The sequence below is a fragment of the Emys orbicularis genome, chromosome 6, assembly GCF_028017835.1.
Source record: "Emys orbicularis isolate rEmyOrb1 chromosome 6, rEmyOrb1.hap1, whole genome shotgun sequence".
Lineage (NCBI taxonomy): Eukaryota > Metazoa > Chordata > Testudines > Emydidae > Emys > Emys orbicularis.
In genome coordinates this window covers 31,670,662-31,697,673 of record NC_088688.1, presented here as the reverse complement: position 1 = coordinate 31,697,673, position 27,012 = coordinate 31,670,662, and the positions used below count along the sequence as shown (strand labels likewise).

The 27,012-nt window shown below is 43.4% G+C and overlaps 1 protein-coding gene across 2 annotated transcripts in view; it reads right to left on the bottom strand.

The window, feature by feature from the left end:
• PARP8 (poly(ADP-ribose) polymerase family member 8) overlaps positions 1 to 27,012 on the bottom strand; it is a 165,649-nt gene that overhangs the window by 60,750 nt on the left and 77,887 nt on the right. For both annotated transcript variants that reach the window (XM_065406201.1, XM_065406202.1), the window contains exons 5-8: positions 25,904 to 25,974; positions 21,899 to 21,976; positions 14,991 to 15,085; positions 8,445 to 8,505 (exon numbers count right to left, since the gene is read on the bottom strand). In XM_065406201.1, coding sequence (XP_065262273.1) covers positions 8,445 to 8,505; positions 14,991 to 15,085; positions 21,899 to 21,976; positions 25,904 to 25,974 — 305 coding nt within the window. The remainder of the gene's footprint in view (positions 1 to 8,444; positions 8,506 to 14,990; positions 15,086 to 21,898; positions 21,977 to 25,903; positions 25,975 to 27,012) is intronic.

Genomic DNA, 27,012 nt, shown 5'->3' with positions numbered 1-27,012 from the left:
GGGACTTTGGGTTCATTTGAGTCGTAGAGGTAAGTACGGTTAGAGCCAACTATGGTGTCAGCCCTAGAGTCTTGAGTGATAGCACAGTACTCAGTAAATGTGTGGACAGAGGCCCAAGTGGCTGCCCTACAAATCTCTAATAACAGAACATTGTTTAGGAATGCTACAGAGGATCGTGTGGAATGTGCTGTGATGTGTGTAGGAGGGTCTGCTTTTCAAATATGATAGCAACGTTGAATGCATGTGGAGATCCATTTAGACAATCTCTGAGTGGAGATCGCGCAGCCTTTTGAACGTTCAGTAGTAGGAACGAAAAGTCTAGGAGATTTCCGGAAAGGTTTGGTCCTTTCCAGGTAAAACTCTAACACCCGCCTGACGTCCAATGTATGCAAGACGGTCTCTGTTGGAGTCTCGTGAGGCTTAGAATAGAATGTAGGAAGATGGATTGGTTGGTTCATATGAAAGGATGATATTACCTTTGGTAGAAATTTTAGGTGCAGGCATAGCGTGACTTTGTCTTTGAAGAATATTGTGTAGGGAGGATCGGCAATGAGAGCCCCTATCTCACTCACCCATCTGGTGGAAGTAATAGCAACCAAAAAGGCCACTTTCATGAATAAATGTAGTAGGGAACAGGTGGCTAGGGATTCAAATGGCGTTCTGGTGAGGCATTTCAATATCAGATTGAGGTCCCAGACTGGAATAGGTTGACGAACCTCTGGGTAAATGTTCTGGAGACCCACAAGGAAGCGTTTAGTAATGGGGTGCATGAAGATCGATGTTCCATCAATCTCATGATGGAATGCTGTTAGAGGTGGACTTTGATCGAGCTCGCTGCTAAATCCGAGCATTTCAGCACCAGTAGGTATTCCAGCACTAATGGTAGCGGCGTTGTGGAGGCTGTTACGTGTTTTTCTTGACACCAGGAGGAAAATCTCTTCCATTTTTGAAGGTAAGTATTACACGTGGTCACTTTCCTGCTGTTTAGTAATACGTGTTTGACTTGTTCCGAGCAGGCTAGTTCGCCATAGTGGACCCATGCAGGAGCCATGCTTGAAGGCGGAGTTTCTCCAGATTGGGGTGAAGAGTGTGACCGTTGTTCTGAGACAGCAGGTCTGGATGGCAAGGGAGAGCTTGAGGGGCGCATATCGCCATATGCATCAGGTAAGGGTACCAGGCTTGCCTGGACTACGTTGGGACTATGAGGATGACCTTGGCCTTGTCTAGGCATATCTTGCGTATCACGTGTGATATCATGGGAATTGGTGGGAACGCTTACATGAATTGTGCATCTCATGTGATGAGGAAGGTGTCCCCCAGTGATCGTGGTCCCATTCCCGCTCTCGAGCAGAACATTGTGCATTTGCGGTTTGTCGGGGATGCAAACAGGTCGATGAGTGGAGTGCTCCACTGGCGGAATATGGATAGCAGGACTCGCTCGTTCATTTCCCATTTGTGATCTTGAGAGAAGTAGGGTAGCAGGGAAGAAAGGAGGCTGAAATGTTTATGTTGCGGTGTATGCACCAGTTCCACACTTTCATAGCTTCGGGGCATAGTGAGTGAGATCGAGCGCCCCCTTGGAGATTGATGTAAAACATGCAAGCAATGTTGTCGGTCATTACACAAATTGATTTGTTCTTTATGTGAGGTAGGAAGTGTTTGTAGGCATTGTGGACTGCGCATAGCTCTAGTAGATTGATGTGTAGCTGAATCTACGCAAGAGACCATTTTTCTTGAACTGTACGCTGATGCATGTGGGAGCCCCAGACTATCAGCGAGATGTCTGTCGTGATTACTAGTGATGGGGGTTCCTGTTGGAATGGGATGCCCATGATACATTTTCTGGTCTTGTCCACCAGTGTAGAGAGTCCAGGACACAGGGTGGTACTGTAAGTCGTTTGTGCAGGCTGTGCTTGCTGGGTATGTATACCGAGCTCAACCAGCCCTGTAGGCAGCACATATGTAGTCTTGTATGTCGTACCATGAACATTGTAAAAAGCAACAGAGGGTCCTGTGGCACCTTTAAGACTAACAGAAGTATTGGGAGCATAAGCTTTCGTGGGTAAGAACCTCACTTCTTCAGATGCAAGTAATGGAAATCTCCAGAGGCAGGTATAAATCAGTGTGGAGATAACGAGGTTAGTTCAATCAGGGAGGGTGAGGTGCTCTGCTAGCAGTAGAGGTGTGAACACCAAGGGAGGAGAAACTGCTTCTGTAGTTGGATAGCCATTCACAGTCTTTGTTTAATCCTGATCTGATGGTGTCAAATTTGCAAATGAACTGGAGCTCAGCAGTTTCTCTTTGGAGTCTGGTCCTGAAGTTTTTTTGCTGTAAGATGGCTACCTTAACATCTGCTATTGTGTGGCCAGGGAGGTTAAAGTGTTCTCCTACAGGTTTTTGTATATTACCATTCCTGATATCTGACTTGTGTCCATTTATCCTCTTGCGTAGTGACTGTCCAGTTTGGCCAATGTACATAGCAGAGGGGCATTGCTGGCACATGATGGCATATATAACATTGGTGGACGTGCAGGTGAATGAGCCGGTGATGTTGTAGCTGATCTGGTTAGGTCCTGTGATAGTGCTGCTGGTGTAGATATGTGGGCAGAGTTGGCATCGAGGTTTGTTGCATGGGTTGGTTCCTGAGTTAGAGTTGTTATGGTGCGGTGCGTGGTTGCTGGTGAGAATATGCTTAAGGTTGTCAGGTTGTCTGTGGGCGAGGACAGGCCTGCCTCCCAAGGTCTGTGAAAGTGAGGGGTCATTGTCCAGGATGGGTTGTAGATCACTGATGATGCGTTGGAGAGGTTTAAGCTGAGGGCTGTAGGTGATGGCCAGTGGAGTTCTGTTGGTTTCTTTTTTGGGCCTGTCTTGTAGCAGGAGGCTTCTGGGTACACGTCTGGCTCTGTTGATTTGTTCCTTTATTTCCTTGTGTGGGTATCGTAGTTTTGAGAATGCTTGGTGAAGATCTTGTAGGTGTTGGTCTCTGTCTGAGGGGTTGGAGCAACACCTACAAGATCTTCTAAAGTATCTGTCTGTACTTGCACAAATACAGACAGATATCATCTTCCTTTCCAAATGCAAACGGATGGACATCATACCAAATGGACTGAAGGTGAAAAATCCATTGCTATCTACATACTGCACAGACCACAGTGAGAGATTATGCCATACACTATCAAAGAAACTGAGGAACCACCTGATCAGCATCCTATACAGCAAACAGATAAACATCAAGAAAGAGCTCTCCAACCTGGAAACTTTCATAAATAACCAACCCTCCACACAAATGGACTTTACTAAAATAAGACAGGAGATCTACATTACACACTTCACCTCTCTACAAAGGAAAAAGGACCGTAAGCTGTCTAAAATCCTACCTGGCACATGGGGCCACAACAGGGGTACCCCCAACTCACCCAGCAATATTGTCAATTTATCCAGCTACACACTCAACCCAGCAGAGGAGTCTGTCCTATCTCGGGGACTCTCTTTTTGCCCCAGCACCCCCACGAACATGATACAGTTCTGCGGTGATCTGGAAGCCTACTTTCGCCGCCTCCGACTCAGAGAATACTTTCAAGATAACACTGAACAGCGCACTGATACACAGATACCCTCCCACCAACAACACAGGAAGAAGAACTCCACATGGACTCCTCCTGAGGGTCGAAATGACAGTCTGGACCTATACATAGAATGCTTCCGCCGACGTGCACAGGCAGAAATTGTGGAAAAACAACATCGCTTGCCTCATAACCTAAGTCGTGCAGAACGCAATGCCATCCACAGCCTCAGAAACCACCCTGACATTATCATCAAAGAGGCTGATAAAGGAGGTGCTGTTGTCATCATGAACAGGTCTGACTACCAGAAGGAGGCCGCCAGACAACTCTCCAATACCAAATTCTACAGGCCACTTTCCTCAGATCCCACTGAGGAATACACTAAGAAACTGCACCATCTACTCAGGACACTCCCTACACTAACACAGGAACAAATCAACATACCCTTAGAGCCCCGACCGGGGTTATTCTATCTACTACCCAAGATCCACAAACCTGGAAATCCTGGACGCCCCATCATCTCGGGCATTGGCACTCTCACTGAAGGACTGTCTGGATATGTGGACTCCCTACTCAGACCCTACGCCACCAGCACTCCCAGCTATCTCCGTGACACCACAGATTTCCTGAGAAAACTACAATGCATTGGTGACCTCCCAGAAAACACCATCCTAGCCACCATGGATGTAGAGGCTCTCTACACAAACATCCCACACACAGATGGAATACAAGCTGTCAGGAACAGTATCCCTGATGATGACACAGCACAACTTATTGCCGAGCTCTGCGACTTTATCCTCACGCACAATTATTTCAAATTTGGTGACATTATATACCTCCAGACCAGTGGCACCGCTATGGGCACCCGCATGGCCCCACAATATGCCAACATCTTTATGGCTGACCTGGAACAACGCTTCCTCAGCTCTCGTCCACTCACGCCCCTTCTCTACCTACGCTACATTGATGACATCTTCATCATCTGGACCCATGGGAAGGAGACCCTGGAAGAATTCCACCATGATTTCAACAGCTTCCACCCCACCATCAACCTCAGCCTGGACCAATCTACACGGGAGGTCCACTTCCTGGACACCACAGTACAAATAAGCAATGGCCACGTTAACACCACCCTATACCGAAAACCCACCGACCGCTATGCCTACCTTCATGCCTCCAGCTTCCACCCCGGACACACCACACGATCCATCGTTTACAGCCAAGCACTGAGGTACAACCGCATCTGCTCCAACCCCTCAGACAGAGACCAACACCTACAAGATCTTCACCAAGCATTCTCAAAACTACGATACCCACACAAGGAAATAAAGGAACAAATCAACAGAGCCAGACGTGTACCCAGAAGCCTCCTGCTACAAGACAGGCCCAAAAAAGAAACCAACAGAACTCCACTGGCCATCACCTACAGCCCTCAGCTTAAACCTCTCCAACGCATCATCAGTGATCTACAACCCATCCTGGACAATGACCCCTCACTTTCACAGACCTTGGGAGGCAGGCCTGTCCTCGCCCACAGACAACCTGACAACCTTAAGCATATTCTCACCAGCAACCACGCACCGCACCATAACAACTCTAACTCAGGAACCAACCCATGCAACAAACCTCGATGCCAACTCTGCCCACATATCTACACCAGCAGCACTATCACAGGACCTAACCAGATCAGCTACAACATCACCGGCTCATTCACCTGCACGTCCACCAATGTTATATATGCCATCATGTGCCAGCAATGCCCCTCTGCTATGTACATTGGCCAAACTGGACAGTCACTACGCAAGAGGATAAATGGACACAAGTCAGATATCAGGAATGGCAATATACAAAAACCTGTAGGAGAACACTTTAACCTCCCTGGCCACACAATAGCAGATGTTAAGGTAGCCATCTTACAGCAAAAAAACTTCAGGACCAGACTCCAAAGAGAAACTGCTGAGCTCCAGTTCATTTGCAAATTTGACACCATCAGATCAGGATTAAACAAAGACTGTGAATGGCTATCCAACTACAGAAGCAGTTTCTCCTCCCTTGGTGTTCACACCTCTACTGCTAGCAGAGCACCTCACCCTCCCTGATTGAACTAACCTCGTTATCTCCACACTGATTTATACCTGCCTCTGGAGATTTCCATTACTTGCATCTGAAGAAGTGAGGTTCTTACCCACGAAAGCTTATGCTCCCAATACTTCTGTTAGTCTTAAAGGTGCCACAGGACCCTCTGTTGCTTTTTACAGATTCAGACTAACACGGCTACCCCTCTGATACATGAACATTGTGGCTGCCTTGTGTCCTGGCAGCTGTAGGACAGTCAAGCCGGTGTTTGGGGACTGACTCTTACCTCTGTGATAAGGTTTGTCAGAGCTGTGAATCTGTTCAGGGGCAGGAATGCCTTGGCTTGTATGGCATCGAGATGTGCCCCGATGAAGTCCAGCTGCTGGACGGGGACTAGAATGGATTTTCGTTTATTTATCTGTAGCTCTAGATCCCTGAACAGACGTGTGATCATCATCTGGACTGCGTCCCGTGCTTCTTGTTGAGTTGGACCTTTGAGAAGGAAATCTTGGAGGTCAAGGGCTGAAAACCAGTCCCCCCTTTGCAGCGCTAGAAGTATCGTGCCCAGTGTGACCATCTTGAACTTTTGAGTGCATATGAACTTGTTGAGGTTCCTAAGATCCAAGATTGGTCTCCATCACCCGTTCTTCTTCTGGGTCAGGAAGTAGTGGGAATAGACCCCCTTCCCCTTGTATTGCAAAGGTACTCGTTCCACGGTACTTAGTTGTAGAAAGTGATCGACTTCTTGTCATAACAGGTGCTCGTGAGAAAGGTCCCTGAAGAGGGATGGGGAGGAGGGTAGGGTAGGTGGTCGGTAGGTAAAGGGGATGGTATATCCCGATCATACGATCTCTAAAACCCATTGGTCTGTGGTTATTGATGCCCAGATGTGGTAGAATGGGCAAAGGCGGTGACCAAAGCATGGGGACGAATTGGGTGTAAGCACTGCCTGGTGAGGGAGGTCGTCCAGACCCTCAACCAAAACTTCAAAATTGTGGTTTGGGCAGAGCCAATTGAGAAGTTGATGGTTAAGACTGAGGTGCTGTCTGTCGCTGCGAACGTTGACGCTGTCTTTGGTTCTCGTATAGGCGTTGCTGCTGTCAGTTAGAGGAGGAGACTCTGGGCCTCTGATAAGATTGCACCTCCTTCTCTTTGCAGATGGGGTGTAGATCCCCAGAGTGAGCAGAATGGCTCAGGAATCTTTCATCGAATGGAGCACCTTGTCCATCTTGATCGAGAACAACTTCTCTCGGTCAAAAGGTAAGTCCTCGACCTTGGTTTGGAGTTCTTTAGGAATGCCTGAGAATTGCAACCAGGACACCTGGCACATCACTACGGCCGTGGTTCTGGCTGCTGTATCTGTGATGTCCAAAGACTCCTGGAGGGCTGTTTCCACAACGAGTTGACCTTTGTTTAGAATGGCCTTGAATTGTGCTTGTTTCTCAATATCCTATAGTTATCATAATCATATTTTGCTAATATAGCAGAATAATTGGCGACTCTGAATTGTAATGTCGCCGAGGAGTAAACTTTAGTCCAAAGAGCATGTATCGGCATCGGGGGTAGCGACCTGGCAGAAGACTGCCTATGTTTCTGCAGTGCTTTCTGCGGAGACGTCTGTGCCCTCCTCCTTGGTCTGTTAGAGGAAGGCATGTCTCCTGTTCCTGAAGGGAAGGGCGCCCAGATAGGAGGCCGGTGGTCCATCTCTGGTTGGAGAGATTTCTCCATCAAGATCATTTTGAGGCGGAGATCCCGGTCGCGCTGAGCTCTCATCTTCAGGTTACTACAGTGGGTGCATTTTTGTGGGCTATGCGCCTCACCGAGACATCAGACACACAAGGAGTGTCCGTCAGAAACGGGCATTGGTTTGCGGCAGGAGCCGCATTATTGAAAGCCTGGGAGCCAGCATCTTGAACAGTTAACAGACCCCGCTGCGGGGAAACTACAGGGAGGGTAAAACCAGGAGAAGTAAAAAAAACAAATTTCTAATAAAACTAACACTAACACTAAATACAACTTTATAACTGACTAACTAACTATCTAAACTATTATTTCTAAAGGTATGGGAAGAGTGAACACTGCCCCAGAGCTCTGTCTTCAGCCGAGGATGGTTAAGAAGGAACTGGAGGGCTCGGGCCGTACGCGCGCTGGACACGACATCAATGGCACTGCAAGATACCTACTGGGCATGCATGACCCGCGTGGACATTGCTACCATAAATCTCTGATCGATGGCGCCACGGCGCACTGACACCTGAAGTGGAGCACCCACAGGGATCGCACTCGAAGAAGAACTATGTTTCCAGGGAGAAGGGGAGGCTGGGCAGCACTGTTATCTACATCCTTTGCCACTCAAACCTTTCCCTAGAAGGGAGCACTGGTGGCAAACTATGCAAGGTGAAACTCATCCTAGGTTGTCTCCCCTCTGGGAGCATATGATGTGGTTCCATATAGCTAAGGCCCTATGGCAGCAAAAAAAGCAATGTACTGCCTTTGCCTCAGTTCATAAATTCATATGTTCCAAAGCCAGAAGGGACCATTGTGATCATGTAGATTGCCCTCTTGTTTATTCCCAAGGCAATTCTATATGAATGTAACAAATAAATAGCTAAAAATATGTTAGTAATGAGTTTGCAGATTGACAAGAAAATGTTTCCACTGAGAACTCAGTAGCAATCAATAATGTGACAGGAGCTTGTAAAGATCAAGAATCCAAAGAGGGGAAATCTCTGACAGAATCTCAAATAGGACAGAATTAAATGGGTATTAATGTTCATTATATAATTATATGATTAGATTACTTACATCAAGAAAGCTAACATCAATATGCAGATCAATATCTACATCATCAATGGCTCCATATTCCCTGAAAGGAAAGAATTATATTACTTTCGAGCTACTGTTCAGCCCAAAAGCATCTATAAGAGGAGAGATCTTATTAAGAATAAAAGCAGTAATGGATATTAAAGTTCATATTTAACTGGGTGAGGCAAACTTTTCCATAATGGGTGACTTTTTGCTGTATTGAAAGGGATCAACTAACAGTCTCTGCAAATAATACTCCAAGCCTTCAATAACACACATAATCACATTTGAGGAATTGCATAGCTCAAGGGAATTGTAATGGGATACTCTGTAATGGACAACACTGGGTAAATGACAGCTATTTACCTCTAGGTTCACATTTGGTTTGTAGTGACCAAAAGCCATTAACAACTGATGGCCGCAATGAAATGACAGCCTTTGTGTAATGAAGTGTTTGAATCCATTCCAGTTCTCAGTGAACAAGGTATCCACTCTGCTACAAACAGCATCACAACTGGTAGACTGAACAGGAACAGAAACTGAACCATAATTCACACTTAAATGCTTGGGTTTGTTCCCCATACAATAGATAAGATTCACCTATGGAAACAGGCAAGGATCTTTGTATAAGGTTCCTGGTAATGGAAAGTCTGCTATGAGTTGCATAAAGCACCTACTACCTCACCAGTCCTGGGAGGCTTACAGGTGTCTAGTTCATCTCAGAAAGTGTGCAATGCGGGCTGGACAGCCAGGAGAGCAGGCTAATTAATTTCCTCCCTTTAATAGCTGCCACTGAGAGAGCTTCTTTGGATACATCAATGGAGGTTAAAGCTCCCCTTGGTGAAGGAAACCTTCAATATTATAACCACTTGTCCTCCCTGGGGTGAATCCCCCTATACACTGCAGGCCAGGCTGATGCAGGGAGGTGCTATTTGTCCCTCCCTGAATCTACAAGAGTGCATCTGGCCTCATGTATCTATACCTCAGGTTTTTTGCAGCTGTACTGCACACCATCTTGAATTACTGAATTCTATAAAACTCACTGGGAGTTGTATTGTATTGTACAAAGTTGGTCCCCGCAGAACCGAACTGGGGCACATTGGTCAGGCAGCATGGGGAAGTCTAAGCAGGTGTTGTTTGTTCTGGATCTACTTTGAAGATAAAAGGGTACTTAATTTTCCAGCAACATCAGTGTAACACTAAATTTACTTTACAAAAGGATTTTTTTTTTTAAGTTGTATTCTCCATCAGATGCCACAGTAGTAAGGTGCATCTGTTTGGCCAACCCAGAACAAATTATAGTCCCTTTAAATGGTATTGATTTCATTAGGGAAAAAAAACTTAAAAAGAAAAAAAATGCAAGAATTTTCACCACAAACCATAGTTCTGATGCATAATGGGCATCATATTAAAAGTTGACTCCTTTAGTGTAAGGAGACAAAAAGAAAACCAATTGGCTCCTTTCTGATTATTCAGATCTACTTGCCTGTATCTTTTCTGTTTTCTGAGAGCTAGCAAGACGGGCAAAGTCTTTTGACTATGACCATAAAAGTGGATTTTAGACATTGGCTCAGCTTTTTCTTTCTTTCTTTAATTTATTTATTTATTTATTTATTGGGCTGGGGGTGGAGGGGGATGGTGGAATAAGGTAACAGTGCCCAATGAATCCTTTACCTAGTGTTCAACAACAAAGCAGCAGCTACACTGACATGGCACCATCATTGAAAAAGTACTGGATGCCCTCTGGTGCGGTTTTTAAAGTTGCTAAAGTTTGTGCAAGTTGAACATACTTTTCTGAGAGCAGTAAAATGTACAACAGTAGCAAAGTGCATAATACTAATAAAATGCATAATGGTAGGTTTCTTGATAGAGGGTAGGAAAACTGCTTGAACACGAGCTGTGTAAGCAGACTAATACTTTCATACAGATGCCCAAAATGTTCTGCCTCCACTATTGCTCCGTGTGCTATATTTACTTCACATGTGGGACAGACAGACCAAGACCCACGACAACAGTATGGGTCAATTCTGCTCCATTCATGTCAATAGCAAACTCCCTTTGACTTAAGTAAGGGCGAGATCTTGCCTTAACTTCCAGTGGTCTATGTAGATGGTTCAGAGAGGAAGGTTACACAGATGATTTCTGTAATATTTTCCTAATTTAATTTTGACTTTACTTGTTTATGTTCTGTTACGGCTCAGGGGATGGGATCTTTCATCAACTGAACAATGTCTAATGCATTCCCATATATCTGAAGTTTGTCTGTTTGTCAAATTTCAGACATTACCCTCGGCAGCCTAGAGACAAGTTTCAAGGAAGAGTAGACTGAATAGCTGGGCAATTTTTTAGTTTCATTTCAGAGAGGGTTATGGATTACTGCCTGGATTTTTATGTGCTAAATGCTAAAATGAGGAAGAACTACATTTCTAAAGATACAAAAAGACATTAAGGGTCTTACAAACGTACCTAAGGGCCTCCCATTGACCTCTGCATTTAGACACCTCTGAAAATCCTCACTCTAAAGCCAAATAGTTCCTCTGTGGTACTAATGTGCTGAAGAGGGATGCAAAAAACAAACCAGAGGTTTGGGGGAGGGGGCTTGGGGAGGGAGGGGGGAGAGAAATCACACTCCTGCTCCTTCTCTGGGAAACCCTGAGAGGTACTAAAAAGAGTGTCTACAAACTGTTACAGAAAAATGAGAAAAGCTAAGACCAAGGAGACAGGTGTAGTTGACCTGACGAAACTCCCCTCCCCCTCCAAAAACCCCTGAGTGTCTGTCTAGTAATTTGGAGAAACTGCTAAAGAATAACGGAACCTTGAAGACTACCCTGTAATGTTGTCAAGGTCAGTGTTAGTTTGTGTTATCTGCCACATGCAATTAATGCGGGACTCCCCAAGGCACAGTTTTAACTCATGCACATAAGTATTTTAAAGTGCTTGAACTTTTACATTTAATGTGTGACTGGTTTGCTTGAGCTGGTTTCTCTCTTGTATTCCCCTCTCATGTTATGCCTCCTTTCAGTGACCTTCCCGCACCATATCAAAGAACTGTTGAAAAATACAGGCTAGAACAACTACCTTTCACGTACATTAGACATAAAATTTGTGTTATGTTCCTCTTCCACCTAAATTACTTAAGTGAATAGTATTTTAGAGCAGAATCAGCTGTGTTTTTTCCTTAAACGGTCCCTCTTCAAAGCATAACTGACCAGTGCTTGCTGTCACACATAAATGGGATAGCTTTCTTTTCACCCCTTTCCCACTGCTTCCATAGCCTGAAGTAGAGGTGGTAAGAAAGACCTCCCAGCCAATCTATTAAACTTAACAGTGGCCTGAGATTGCATAAACTGACAATCATGCAAGAATTAAACCGAAAAATTAACTTTAATATTTGAAAATATTTTGTCAATATACTTCAAACTACAGCAGCAGACTGGCCTTGCAGACAATGGAAGGAACCAGCACACAGGGCAATTGCCCAGCAGCTTAGTCCAGCCCTGTATAGACACAAACCCTGAGCCTTCAATGAACTTGGTGAAGGAGGAGCTTTATGAAGCTGTACTGGCTTCATGGAACTCACTGCTGTAAAAGGGCCTACATTTAAGATGTTGCAATATTGTGTGTACTAAGTAGCTAAGCTCACTAACATGCATTAAAATGCAACCAGTGCAAAAGGTCTCACATTTTTTATTAAATTGCTTGAAGAACCAAAGGCCAGATCCTGAAAGTCTGTGAGCAATGCTTATTTATGCAAGCAGGACCATGGAACTGAATGAGACTACTCAAGTGCTAATATTACTCAAGTGAATGAGTGTTGAAGGACTGGGCCTTTGAGCAAAATCCCACCATTAAATAAAAATGTAGGTGAAACAACAAAATACACAAAAGCTGAGTGAAATAAGAGGAGATAAAAAGGGTACAACCAAGGAATTTTCATGCTCTCTAAAGCCCACCCCCCATTCATAAGAGATTTTAGGGCTATCCCCCCTAATAAAGTTGCAGGAGCTAGGAAATACTTCTCCTACCGCAGCCTACAGTGAGGCAGGAGCAGATGTCATCCCATAGTCCTGATGTGGCAGTGCAGCTCTTGAGATCTTTCAAACAAACCTTCAGGAGGCTGGTCCCTCAATAATCACTGTGAACGGACTCTGAGGGGTTTGGTTCATGTGGCAAATAAACAATGTGTGAAGGGTTTGCCCATCTCTAGCATCCAGAGCTCAGTGATGAGGAGCTGAATATCATGCATGCCTAGTGTCTGCAGAAACTCCTCTTTTTACCTTTAAATTTCTCTGGTTGATCGATAATTAGACAGCAGGGGAAGAGGCAACCCTCACAGGGGATGTCTACACAGCAGCTGGGTGAGTGCTTCCCAGAATGGGCAGATAGACACACAAACTCTACTTGAGCTAGCATGCGAAAAATAGCAGTGTGGCTATAGCAGCATGGGCAGCGGCTCGGGCTAGCCTCCCAAGTATGTACCTAGGCGGTCAGGAAGGATTGTATCTGGGTGACTGGTGCTGCCACAGCCACACTGCTATTATTAGCATGCTAGCTGGAGCAGAGCTAGTGTATGTCTATCCACCAACACTGGAAAGCGCCCTCCAAGCAGCTGTGTAGACATGCCCTTCGATATAGTCTCATTCAGCGGGTGCCCCCAATGTCATTGTCAGTTGGACTTGGTGCAGTCAGGGAATTAGGATTAGAGGAGAGGATGAAACTGAATGCCTAATGTTGCATTTTGTGGTTGCCAAAGATATATGGGTATTGTCAACTGCTGAAGAATTTAGGAGGCACAAAAGTTTTCCACATGCCAGAAGCACTCACAGATACCAAATTCTAATGAATTGAGCCCTAAGAGATGGCATAGCCCACAATGAAGAAGATTATTCAGTAAATTAAATGCATTAACATTTGTAAAAGGTTATATTCATTGTTGTAATGTTAAGTGCCTGAGGGAACATATTATAAAGGTATACAGAATTTCACACAGTGTAGCAGTTAACAGTCTGGCAACTAAATGATTATCTCATTCATTTCTTAAGTCATGTACAACTGCTTGGATTTAGATTTCCAATGTCCTTTAAATCGAATGAATTTCCACTTAACTTCAAACGGCAGATAATGAAGACTTTTTTCTTTTACGAATATCATCCAAGGAATTAAATATATGCCATTAAAATGTACACTTGATAGATTAAATGGGCACGTTATTCAGCAGCACCACACAACTTTGTTTTAAACAATATCTCTTTTCTTAGAATAAAAGAGTTAACATATTATACAGGTTCATGGAAATTGTTATATGCAATATATGCAAGATGACCATTAGATCCCGTATAGTTTTTTATTTCTTGTCTTATATCATATTATCAAGGTGATATTTTCTCCATCACTTTGCAACCAGCTCTGTTAAATCTTGCCTACTTGTCATAATGTATTTATTAATTATTAATTATTATTATTATTTATTATTATTAAAATAATACCTCATGAAAACATTATGGACTACATGACAGAGCAAAGATAGTTTAACAAATATTTTGAGTGAAATTATGCTTAACAGTAATTTTAATCAACATATAATAGCCCAATCCTGTCCCCATTAAAGTTAAAAGCAACACTCTCATTGACTTCAATGTTTACAAGATGGTGCCTTAAGAAATTGTTCTGAGCATAGGCAGCTGTATTAGTAAGTTCAACAACATTACAAAGCAGAGCTCAGAATCATCACTGTTACATCATAATGTTCATTCACTTTCCATTAGTTGATATAAATTATCCCTCTAGAAATCTGTGGCAGTGACGGATTCCGTGACTTTCCGCGACCTCCAAGACTTCTGCGGCTATCAATGTGGTTGACCCCAGGGCTGCCCAAGCAGCAGGCTCCAGGCTCCCCCTGGGGTCAGCCACACTGGGTGCTGCTGGAGTGGCTCCGCAACCAGCTGCTCGGGCGGCCCCGGAGCCAGCCACACCAGCCGCTGCTGGAGCAGCCCTGGAGCCAGCCGCACCGGCCATTGCTCAGGCGGCCGCGGACAGCTGGCTCCGGGAACTGCCCGAGCAGCGACCAGTGCGGCTGGCCCAGGGAACTGCCTGAGCAGTGGTTCCGGGGCGGCCGGTGCAGTCACTGTTCAGCGTCCCCCGGCAGCTGGTGCCACTGACCCCCTCAGCAACAGGCCCCCAGGCACCCCCAGTAGATGTCGCCCCCAGCAGCTTCCTCTGGGGTGCCTCCCTCCCCCCCAAGATTTAGGCAGGGGTATTTATAGTATAAGTCATGGATAGGACACGGGCCATGAATTTTTGTTTATTGCCGGTGACCTGTCCATGACTTTTACTAAAAATACCTGTGACTAAATCGTAGCCTTAGTTATGACCCTTTGTATAGTTTGTGATGGCGATCCTACATAGAGGCCTATCTGCAACATGTCAAACATGCCAGAATATAGCCAACTAGCTTCCATTCCCTAAACTTATGCTGCTGATTACCAATTTTATGTCCTTTTTCCAGCCACAGAACTGACAAGAATTTTACCCACTAAAACAATGTACCTGAGAGATACTGCATTAGGCCCATAGATCTCTCTCACTGCTGTCAAATCAGCTTCCAGTTGTGGGTGCTTGTGAAGTTCTCCATCGTAGTTAACCTGCAGATAAATGTAATACGGTGGGTGTTTTTATTTTATTTTTTTACGAGAAGCAACATTTTCATAGTATTCTAAGTGCAAATATGGTGGTGTTACTCAAGTTGTTTCGTGAATTTCATCTGGGCTTTTCTCTTCTATTGTATGCCTCCATGTTCCATTGATGGTATGTTTACCATGGTACTGTACCAAAACACAAGCTGCTGCTAAGGCCATATGAAAAAAAGAAAGGAAAAAAATTGACAAAGAAGTGATTTTTGTGAAAAAATGAAAAATTCACTTTCAATATTTCCTTTCTATGAAGATAAATGTCAGTTTGTTGGTGAGTTTATTTAGCATCTTAACACTTGATCAATTTCATTTTTTACTGGGGGAAAAACAAATTGGCTGTGCAAGAGGAAAGGAGGAACTTATTTGCAAAAATTGTGTAAAATTGGCAAAATTCATTCCAAGTTCAAATACAGGCAGAGCTACCTCATTGTCCTCCTTCAAATTCCTCCTTAAAACTCTCCTTTGGCATGATGCCTACAAAAAACTTGAAATGGCCAGGCCACTTGCATGCTCAGACCACTCTCTATCATTCTGACCCATGTTGTCTCATTGTTTCCTTGTACTCCACCTTCTGTCTGTATCTATCTGTTTGCTCTTGTTTTATGCTTAGATTGTAAACTCTTTGGGACACAGACTGTCTTTTTTCTTGTTTTTGTAGAGTGTTTAGCACAAGGAGGACTTGGTCCCTGATTCAGGTTCCTAAGCACACAGTAATACAAGTAGCAGAAGTAGTAGTACTACTACTAATAATAAATATCTCTTATGGAAAAATCCTATTGCATTTAATAGGGATGAAATCTATGGGGCTCTATAGAAACTACCCAAAAATACAGTATGAAACCTTGGCCTCACTGAAGTCCTCCTTTCTTCCTAGATTTGTATAACTCTACTTGCTAATATTTCTCCAATCTAAAACCACTTCATTTTAAAAACAAAAATATAAACTGATAAAAAGTCACATGAGACAAGGAAATCAATCACCTAAAAAATAATTAATTAGGGATATAGTATATAATTTTCAAAAGCACCTAAGTGACTTAGAACTCGTCACTTTGTTATTATTACTGATAGCCTACAACACCATAAACTGTAAAGTGACATGACCTAAGATAATCTTCCTTCTTTATTATTCCTCTTGAAAATGTGTGAATAATATAGTAGGAAATGTATCGTTGCATATCTCCATTGCATATGGGAGGTAGAAACAGCCAATGGAAGTTTAAGATCATAGAACAAAATCGATAGTTTCATTAGACTTTATGAGGTCCATATAAGTTATATTTGTCTATACTCTATAAGGATCTACAACATATCATTTTAAAGGTATCAGGTATTGTCCTTTAGGAAAAAATACTGTAATTCATAAATACTTTTACAGTTATAGTGAATGTCTATAGATCAGGGGTGGTCAACCTGTGGCTCCGGAGCCACATGCGGCTCTTCAGAGGTTAATATGCGGCTCCTTGTATAGCTGCTGACTCCAAGGCTGGAGCTACAGATGCTAACTTTCCAATGTGCTGTGGGGTGCTCACTGCTCAACCCCCCCTGCTCTGCCCCAGGTCCTGCCACCACTCCACCCCTTCCCCCAAAACCCCTGCCCCTCCCCCCTGAGCCTGCCATGCCCTTGCTCCTCCCCCGTCCCCACCAGAGCCTCCTGCGCACTGCAAAACAGCTGATTGCGGCAGGCGGGAGCATGGGGAGGAAGGGTGCTGATTGGCAGGGCTGCTGGTGGGTGGGAGGTAATGGAGGCTGGAAGGGGGTAGCAAATGGGGGGCTGCTGACATATTACTGTGGCTCTTTGGCAATGTTCATTGGTAAATTCTGGCTCCTTCTCAGGCTCAAGTTGGCCACCCCTGCTACAGATGGTGTGGTCACCTTGTATCCTGTTACACTAGTTTAAATCTGGAGTAACTCTACAGAAGTCAATTTCCCCAGATTTGGACAAGTACAAAATGAAATGAGAGCAGAATTTGGCTTTGTCTCGCTGAGAAAGGCAAAGAATGAAGCACTAGAGTCCAATTCTGCCCTTCAAATATCCATGTAGACTTCCCACTGACAACAGTTGTTGTTACACAGGCATAACTGATGGCAGTACTGGGCCCTTGATTTGTATATCATATGTAGTAGGATTCTAATTCTGAGATTCAGTGGTCTGTATCAAGTTTGACAGTTAGAGATGCACATTTCAACTGAATTAAGCAGTACTCATCTGATCCCCCTCTATAAGTGAAAATTAGCCAATGATAATTTGACCACATTTGGAATTCATCAAAGAATCTGAAGCCCATCTGAAACTCATCAGTGTAGCAGCAGCACAAGGTTACCAGACATACTAAGAACATTTAGGAAAGGGAGGGATCTTAGCTAGTGTATCACTGACTTATTCTGGTCAAAGATGGAAGGCATAGCTCTGGAAAGAGTCTTGTTCCTATCCTCTGTGCTGCAGAAGCTAGGGTCTAATATAGGGAAGGGGGAAAGGATGCTGCTGCTGGGGGACTGGCATTTTGCTGAGTCAGACAGAATGAGTTGTCAGGGAGAGGGTGAGTAAGGTGAGGGCGGCAGGACTCCCATCCCTATACCCCTCCCCCTCAAGAAGGAAAAAAACTAGGACCCCATTACTCTCTCAAGGTGCTGACATAATCATAAGCTCATCCTTTATTTTTTCATGTTAGATGAGAGAAAAAACTATCTTCTTTTTTTTTTAAATAAAAATTCTGACACCATATATATATACTCCAGAGTTCTCAACCAGCGGTCCAGGGCCCCCTGGGGGGCCACAAGCAGGTTTCAGAGGGTCCACCAAGCAGGGCTGGCATTAGACTTGCTAGGGCCAAGGACAGAAAGCCAAAGCCCCACTGCATGGGTCTGAAGCCGGGGCCCCAAGCCCTGCCAAGAGGGGCTGAAGATGAAGCCTTAGCAACTTAACTTCGCAGGGCCCCCTGTGGTGTGGGGCCCCAGGCAATTGCCCTGCTTGCTGATGCTGGCCCTGGCTTTGATATGCAGAAAAACAGTTGCCGCAAAGGTGTTCCGTGGAGTTTTTATAGCATGTTTGGGGGGGGGGGGGGGCTCAGAAAGAAAAAATGTTGAGAACCCCTGACTTAAACAACGTAAATCTTGACATGATGTACATTATGAACGGAGAAGGGTGATTATCCCGTGAATCACAACATACTTGACTTGCCATCTTTTCTCTCCCTATTGTATGAAGCATCAGAAAAATCTGTCCAGAACAATATGTGGGTTGCCTGACTCCCCAATATAATGCTTCCCCACAAAATTTCTGGTAATGGATGGCTAAGGGCTGGAAAGGACAGCAAATTCTGTGTTCCCCTATTGGCAAGAGGAACACTATATTAGGAACATATCATATAAGGTATTGCCCATCCCTGTGATACAGCCCTAGCCACATTTATGAACATGCAGAGGTGAGTGGCAACTTTGATTAAAGGCAGAGGTTTTTTTACAACTGCATCTGCAAGTTTACACCACAAGAGCAGCATGAATAAGAACCAAAAGCAATGGTGTTATTGTTTCAACAAGAGCTGATCTGCTGTTATCTTCTGCAAATGTACAGAGGGTAGAGATTCAAAGGAAGAGCGCAAAAAGACTCTCACAGAGCAGCAAGTATAAGAGTTAAAGTTCCCAAAAGTGAAAGGTCTGATAAATTTACCGTATCTGAATGACTTGTCATTAGACAGTCTCCACATTTAATCTGAGACATGATACAGATTTTTTTGTCCCAACATAACAACAGTGGGTAAGAGCTCTTAAAAAGAGTTTAAGTGATTTAGGAAGATAACTCCTAAATCCCATTTCAAAGAGGACTGCATCAAAGCACATTAACAAACTGTGTGTCAGCAGTGTCCACACAGACGGTCTGCAGCAAGCTAATACAGGGTAGATTCACACCCCACCTTGGCATGAATGAATTCTTAATGTAGACAAGCCCTCAGTCCCACTGAAAATCAATAGGACTTAGGTGCCTAAGTCATTTAGCTACTTCTAAACTGTTTACCCAACTTATCTTTTGGGGAAATTATGTACAGGTGATTCAAACCTTTCCGCTATGACCAAGACACTATGGGCATGTCTACACGTACAACGTTGCAGCGGCACAGCTGCGCTGCTCCAGCACATCTGGTGAAGAGGCTCTATGCCAGCAGGAAAAAGCTCTCCCGTCAGCATAATAAAACCACCTCCAGAACAGCAGAAGCTATGTCGGTGGGAGAAGCTCTGTGCACACGAGCACTTATGTCGGTGTAATTTATATAGCTCGGGAGTGGCTTATTCACACCCCTGAGCGACATAAGTTATGCCGACATAGGCTGTAGTATAGGCATAGCCTATGTCTTTTCTTCACCACCACTCCCAAACCCTTTCCTCTTTTACTCTTTCCCCTTTTCTCACAATCAATTCTCTCACTGTTTCAATTGTCACCAGTTAGAAATGGTAAGATTATCTTTGACTAGCAATTTCTTCTCCAGCTGTATTTTTCATGTGGTTAAATTGGCATTTATCACTTTATAAACAGTTTGCATATCTAGAAAGAGAGAACCAGGCAGAGACTAAATTAGTCCAAAAAAGGGCCAAGTTTATATAATTCAAGGACTGTGTTGAAAAACAGAAGATGTAGAACCAGAAATTAATTAACCAAAATTGGTGTGTCAGATATTAGGCATAATCGGTAGACAAAATAATGAGCGGATGGGCTATTCCACCAATCACTCCCTTTTTGGGGTCGTTAAAAGATAAAGCCTTTGGGAGAAAAATACAGAACAGATGGAGGCTACTGGCATGAGTGTCACCATCATGGCGGCCACCCCCACCATCTCCCCGGATCTTCTTTGTCTTAATCCTGACGGCCAAAGAGAGGGACACTGATAACATTGCCACCTCTACCAGCTCCAGCAGAATCCAAAACACCACTTGGAATGAAATAGGACAGGATTTTAACAAGAGAAGCAGCAACAGCCGCTCCAGCTCATCTCAACTAATTTCTTCTCTTTAATCCAAAAGGATGGCATTACCTTCTCTGATACCATCTAGGAGACAATCTAAGAAGGTTTTTATTTTTTTCCTTTTAAAACTCTTTCCAGATAAAGGGAAAGGGAACAAGAAATGTCATCAGAATGAAAGCTTTACTTAGTACTTTACATTTAAAATGCTTTAACTGTTTTCTCTTCTTCTCTGTATCTTTAATAAAAGGTTAAAAGGCTTTTTAATGGGGTCTTTGCCATCGTACTAAGCAGGCTCAGGTCTCTGTATACCAAACTCCTTGTTTAACACTGTTTAATGTCAGTCAGTGACTGGTTATGTTAACACCTTTGGCTCATTTATTCCATCTAAATTAACATAGCACACCCTTATGGGGCTTCTCTATTACTTGTCTTCCTATTTGCTCTCTTCATTCATCTCACAATTCTTCTATTGCATTAATTCTTCGTGCCTTTTTTTTCTCTACACAAAACTCTTTAGAACTCACTTTCTCTTTATGTGGGCATGTTTTCACTATGGAGCTAAATCGGCACTGCTGCAATCCATGTGGTGGCATCGATTTAGTGGGCTGGTGAAGACGTGCCTAATCGATGGGAAAGCATTCTCCCATTGATTTCTGTACTCCACCTCCCCGAGAAGTGTAAGGTCAGTTGGCAGGAGAGCATCTCCTGTCGACACAGTGCAGTGTAGACACTATGGTAAGTGGATCTAGCTACGTCTACTTCAGTTACGTTATTCACATACCTGAAGTAACGTAGCTTAGATCAATTTACTGCAGTAGTGTAGACCATGCCTGACTCTCTCATTTTATATCCCATCTTATAACCTGTCTCTTTTCCTCTCATTAATGCACTTCTAATGATCTCTTGTCTTCTCTCTTCCTCTTTTTGCTTACCCAATATTTTGTACTCATTCAGGACAATCACAGCTGTTGATTTTTTTGCTTTTGGTGATTACTGTATTTTATTCCCGTCTCTCTCTGTTGTCTTTCCATGGAGCAAGGGTGCTACATAAATAGAATGTAATGTTACCAGTTCAAACACAATCTAGACAAATATTGACCAAAACCTGTTACTATTTAACAGCTAATTGGTAGCTTATGGAATGGTGTTCTCAGTCTGTTTCCTGGTGGCCACATGCCTATATAACAAAAACCATCCCCATGAACACTGTTTGCATTTATTGGACCCTTAGTTGATGATTTCTGGACATCAAGAGTAAAGAGAGTGCCCTAGTCAAACACTCCATTGACCTCTCAAAAGAAATAAGTACAAAGGGAACATTTTAATTTCCAGTAGGGACTAGGATATGGTAATAAATAATTCTGCTGAGGGAACACGAGGGAAAGGCACAGAGATATACTTATTATTTTTTAAAATCAGCATCTCTCTAGGTGAATTAGACTACAGAGCTCAGAAAGGAGAAAATTTACTATAGTATAGATCACAAGAGTTTTGTAGCTACCGCTTTTACCGTTAAAATGCAGTGCTATTATTTTTACCAGATGTCAACCCCAACGCATAACAGTTTACAACCCTATTTTGCTTCCATTGATGTAAATAGGATATATGCTTTATAGAGTGAACAGTATTTCCTGGAAGCTATAAAATAGATCCCATTTTCAAAAACATCCAAGTTACAATCAGTTTTCTTGTCCTTACAACTGCACAAATTTGAAGATTAATATAAAACTCAAAATAAATCATCTCAGAAGCCTTCAAAGGACATTGTTTGCAACTTTAAAATTATTGGGAAAATGTTCTCCCTTACCTGTCCCCCATAATAAAACTCTTCAGAATCATTATCTCCTTCAGAATCTTCTTCAACTGCACTATTGTGCCTTGAGTCCTTATTTAAAAAAATAAATAAATGTTAGCAAATGAAACAGGAGAATGACATTTGCTTTTCTTCTTTTGGTAATTATGTATGTAACAAATAAACACTTCACACACTTTATTTAGAGTTTTCATTAGTAACTTCTAGGCAAGAGGATCGTGGGCCTGATTCAACCAATGAATGGCAAAATTAAACTGTGTCCCTATAGGTAGGGCCCAACCAAATTCATGGCCATGAAAAATGCATCACAGACCGTGAACTCTGGTCTCCCCACCCGAGAAATTTGGTCTTTTGGGTGCTTTTACCCTATACTATGCAGATTTAATGGGGGAGACCAGTGTTTCTCAAATTGGGGGTCCTGACCCAAAAGGCAGTTGCGGGGGGGGGGGTCACAAGGTTATTTTAGGGGGGTTGCGGTATTGCCACCCTTACTTCTTCGCTGCCTTCAGAGCTGGGCAGCCAGAGAGCGGCGGCTGTTGCCCGGGCATCCAGCTCTGAAGGCAATGCCCAGCTCTGCAGTCAGCAGTGCAGAAGTAAGGGTGGCAATACCATACAATGCCATCCTTACGTCTGCGCTGATGCTTGAGGTGGCTCTGCCTTCAGAACTGGGCTTCTGGCCAGCAGCCGCCACTCGCCAGCTGCCCAGCTCTGAAGGCAGCAGCACCGCCACCAGCAGCCATTCAGAAGTAAGGGTAGCAGTACCGCAACCCCCCCTACAATAACCTTGCGACCCCCCCCCCCCCACAACTACTTTTTGGGTCAGGACCAGTGTTCCCTCTAATTTTTTACGTCCATGCGTGGAATGAATTTTGTTATGTGCACCAATATGGAGGTGATGTGTGGTGGGGCCAAGGGGTTCAGAGTGTGGGAGGGGGCTCAGGGCTGGGGCAGAGGGTTGGGGTGTGGGAGTCTGGGGGTAAGGGCTCTGGGGTGGGGCTGGGGATGAGGGGTTCAGGGTGTGGGTTCTGGAGTGTGGCTGGGGATGAGGAGTTCAGGGTGCGGAAGGGGGCTCAGGGCTGGGGCAGAGGGTTGGGGTGTGGGGAGGTGCAGGCTCTAGCGTGGGGCCGGGGATGAGGGGTTTGGGGTGCAGGCTGCCCCTGGGCTGCAGTGGGGAGAGAGAAGACTCCCCCAGCCCTCTCTCGCTGCAGCAGCTCGTGGCCAGGGGAGAGGCGCCTCTCTCCAGCCATGGCAGCTCCGGGGGGGCTGGGCTGGGCCGAGGGAGGGGCTCCTCTTCCCTGGCCGTGGCAAGTCTGGGGCAGGTCCGTGGTGGAGCCGGTGGGGAGGGGCACTTCTCCCCGCTGTGGCAGGTCTATGGGGACGTCAGTGCGGAGGGGCACCTCTCCCCGCCGCTGAAGGTCCGTGCTTTGGCCGGCAGGGAGGGGCGTCTCTCCCCGCCACGGTAGGTCTGTGCTTTGGCTGGCGAGGAGGGGCGCCTCTCCCCGCTGCTGCAGGTCTGCACTGGGGGCGGCCAGAAGGGGCGCCTCTCCCCGCCACAGCCCTGTGCAGGGCTTAATAGGCAGCTGCGCGCCTGTGCAGGTTACAGGGAACTTAGGTCAAGACCCTTACAATTACCCGTGAAATTTCAGATTTAAATAGCTGAAATCATTAAATTTACAATTTTTAAAATCCTATGACCGTGAAATTGACCAAAATGGACCATGAATTTGGTAGGGTCCTACCTATAGGGCATTAACCTAATGTATTCTGGCAAATCAACTATAATAGTCTATATTAATTTGTCAACAACATAAATAACACTTAGATTTTACATTAAACATTCATCTTCAAATCCCTTTAAAAGAATTAACTTATTAATTTACACTCACAATAGGGACGACTCATAGAAAAAGGTACTATTTTATCAACTTAAGTTAGAAAGTCACACTTTAATCCTTGCTTAATGTCATTCAACTGTTTAAGGACATTATTTCTTGTTTTCCCACAATCCATTTGTCATTCACAGCCCTTATGTTAACAGGAGCTCACATAAATTGAATATTTGATAAAATCATAAAGACAAAATTCTCCTATTTGACCCACACTTTATCTATTGCACATTTTGCATTCACAGGAGGCACAAAATTTCCATAATGACCCAGAAATCAACTGTGTGAATTGAACAGAATTTTCCTTTTAATCTTATAGATTCAGAAAAGTGAGATATACTTTTGCCACCAATTTTCATGGCCTCATATTCTAATCTTATCTCCTTACCTCTGCCTGTAAATTCATACTGTATGCTGTGCATGTGTATATTGAGTGAAAATCGTATTTTCAGCCAATTTCATAGCAATTTTAAGACTTTTTTTGCTGGTATTTTACTGAAGAAAAACAAAAGAATGTATTCAGTCTCCACTGCCTAATAATAACCTTAACTCCATGGGAAGCATGCTGCAAATATAAACAAAATAAACACACCAACAACAGAAACAAAGAGAAATGAAACTCCTCATACTAGAAGAGCGATAAACCCAGCATATATGATATAATCACACAATGAAGTAAAGACTGTGCTTGTCTGGCTCACAGAGATGGTTGGTGTTAAAGATTTTCATTAAAAGGGTTTCTTAAATAAATACCTTACTTGGATCCTAATTCAATTAAAAAATTTATAAAAAGTTCAATTTCTTTGCCATGAAAATTAAACCTATCTCAAGCTTTTAATCGTGAAAATAAATCTAACTTCACCTAAAAAATTTTAAAATAAAAATATTTCTTCACCAGGAATGTACTCCATAGTACTTTGTAATTTGTGACTATTTTGGTTCTCTAAGCTTTAAAGATCATTGAATAAAATTCTGTGATAGTGCAAGTCAAAAATTTCCACTGCAACTTCTTATATCAAATAAGGGCCTATATGCTACAAACACAACCACATCAGGAAACCTCGCTGCCACAGGGTTGTCCTATATCTCAGTATAAAACATGTGATGAAACCAGCAAACCATTACAATCAAATATAGACTACAATTCAGGAACTTATCCTTATTCGAGAAAGCATTTAACATTAAGCATGTGCTTAAGCACTTTCCTGAATCAGGGCCATGGGAGTGTAGAGAGCCATGTAGAGTATATACCCTGGAGGTTCAGGTGTGTAGGGCCCAAGCCATGCCTCACTGTCTACACTGCTATTTATAGCTGTGCTAGCTGGGTGTGCACTGTCTGTACTGTACATGTCACCGTTATTGGGTGCCATTTTAAATTTCTTCTATGCTGGAATGTTACAAGATGACAATTGAGATACTGATTTTAATTGGATTTTACATAAGAATAAAAGAAACTGGCAAAATAAAGTGCTTAAGCCCTTTGATTCCAGTGGCAGTAATGTGATAATATGCTTGGTAATAAGGGTTTGCCAGACTGAGTGTCACCAAAGACTTCATCTTAATGCTGTTTCTTAACTAGGTTACTTCCTTGAAACCAAGTATAAATTACACACTGGAATCATGGGGCCTGATACTCCAAAAACCACCTATTGTTCACTCTGTCATGAACAGGTCCATTGACTTCAATGAGACTGTCACGCTCACATTAGTAAGCATTTAGCTAGGAAGTGAATGTTTGAAATATCTGGTCCTGTGCATAAGATCAGGTTAGGAGATAACTGCTTTGTGACCAGCTTCTCTGACACAGTTGTACTTCCAAGGCAGAAAGCGTTATGGGGAAGGTTCAGTCATCCTAGATTGATAACACTTTGCATATCTTTTAACAGCCTCCTTGCAAAACTATAGATTGTTTGTATACATCTGGAGTGAAATCCTGACCTCTTTGATGTCAATGGCAAAAGTCTCATTGACTTCAGTGGGGCCAGAATTCCACACCAGTGTTTGTTTTAACAAATTAAATGCAAAGGAAATATTAAGTAATGTTTTGTAGTTTGTTACTCTACCTTCCAATGAAAATATGTATAAGGACTACATTAATAAAGCAATACCATACCTCTCCATTTTCCCTCTGTAATTTTGATTTTATAGATAAGCAACAGTTAACATCACTGGTTTTTCTTAATTCTAAAAAAAAATAATTAAAAAGGAAAATAGTTAATAGCCATGACAAATCTAAAATCATTTTATTTATGTAATTAAAAAACAGAACTGAAATAAGTGTAGCAGTAGTAGTATTTGCATTACTGTAACACCTAGATGCCTCAGTCATGGACAAGGACTCCACTGTACTAGGTGTTGTACAAACACAGAACAAAAAGACAGTCCCTGCTTCAAAGAGCTTACAATCTAGCAATATAAAAACAAGAAGCCAAGATGCCTCAGGAATCCATGATTCTACAATACAAAATGCTGCATAAATAGGTGTTTCCCCATCACTTTTATTTACTTGTAAACTAGACTTAAGCTATGTCCACACTTATGGAGGTGTGTAGAGTACAGGACCTGCATATGTAGCTACTCGCTGCAGTGAATGGCAGGCTGTGGCCACACTTACTGCACTGCGGTGTGTGGTTGTATGCCACAGTGAAAGGCTCTGGCCAACATGTAGACAACAGGGAAAGGCTCCGGCATTGGGCAGGCAGCAGGACATTATAATAGCTGGGTAAATGCCCTGGGAGGCACTGCTTGGGAGTGTAGAGAGCCATGTAGAGTATATACCCTGGAGGTTCAGGTGTGTAGGGCCCAAGCCATGCCTCACTGTCTACACTGCTATTTATAGCTGTGCTAGCTGGGTGTGCACTGTCTGTACTGTACATGTCACCGTTATTGGGTGCCATTTTAAATTTCTTCTATGCTGGAATGTTACAAGATGACAATTGAGATACTGATTTTAATTGGATTTTACATAAGAATAAAAGAAACTGGCAAAATAAAGTCATTTCATTTTCTTTACAGAGACAAAGGTTTTGTTTTGATGTTTAATATAAAATTTCACACTTGATTTAAAAATATTATAACACGGGTATCTTTGAAGAAAAAAATTTATCTTAAAGGTCTGATTAGGATCTCATGGCTGTTTTGCTTCTCTGTAACTCCACTGATTTACATCAGTTTAAGTGAGATCAGATTAAGGGCCTAAAATGTTTGCTTTCTAGCAACTTT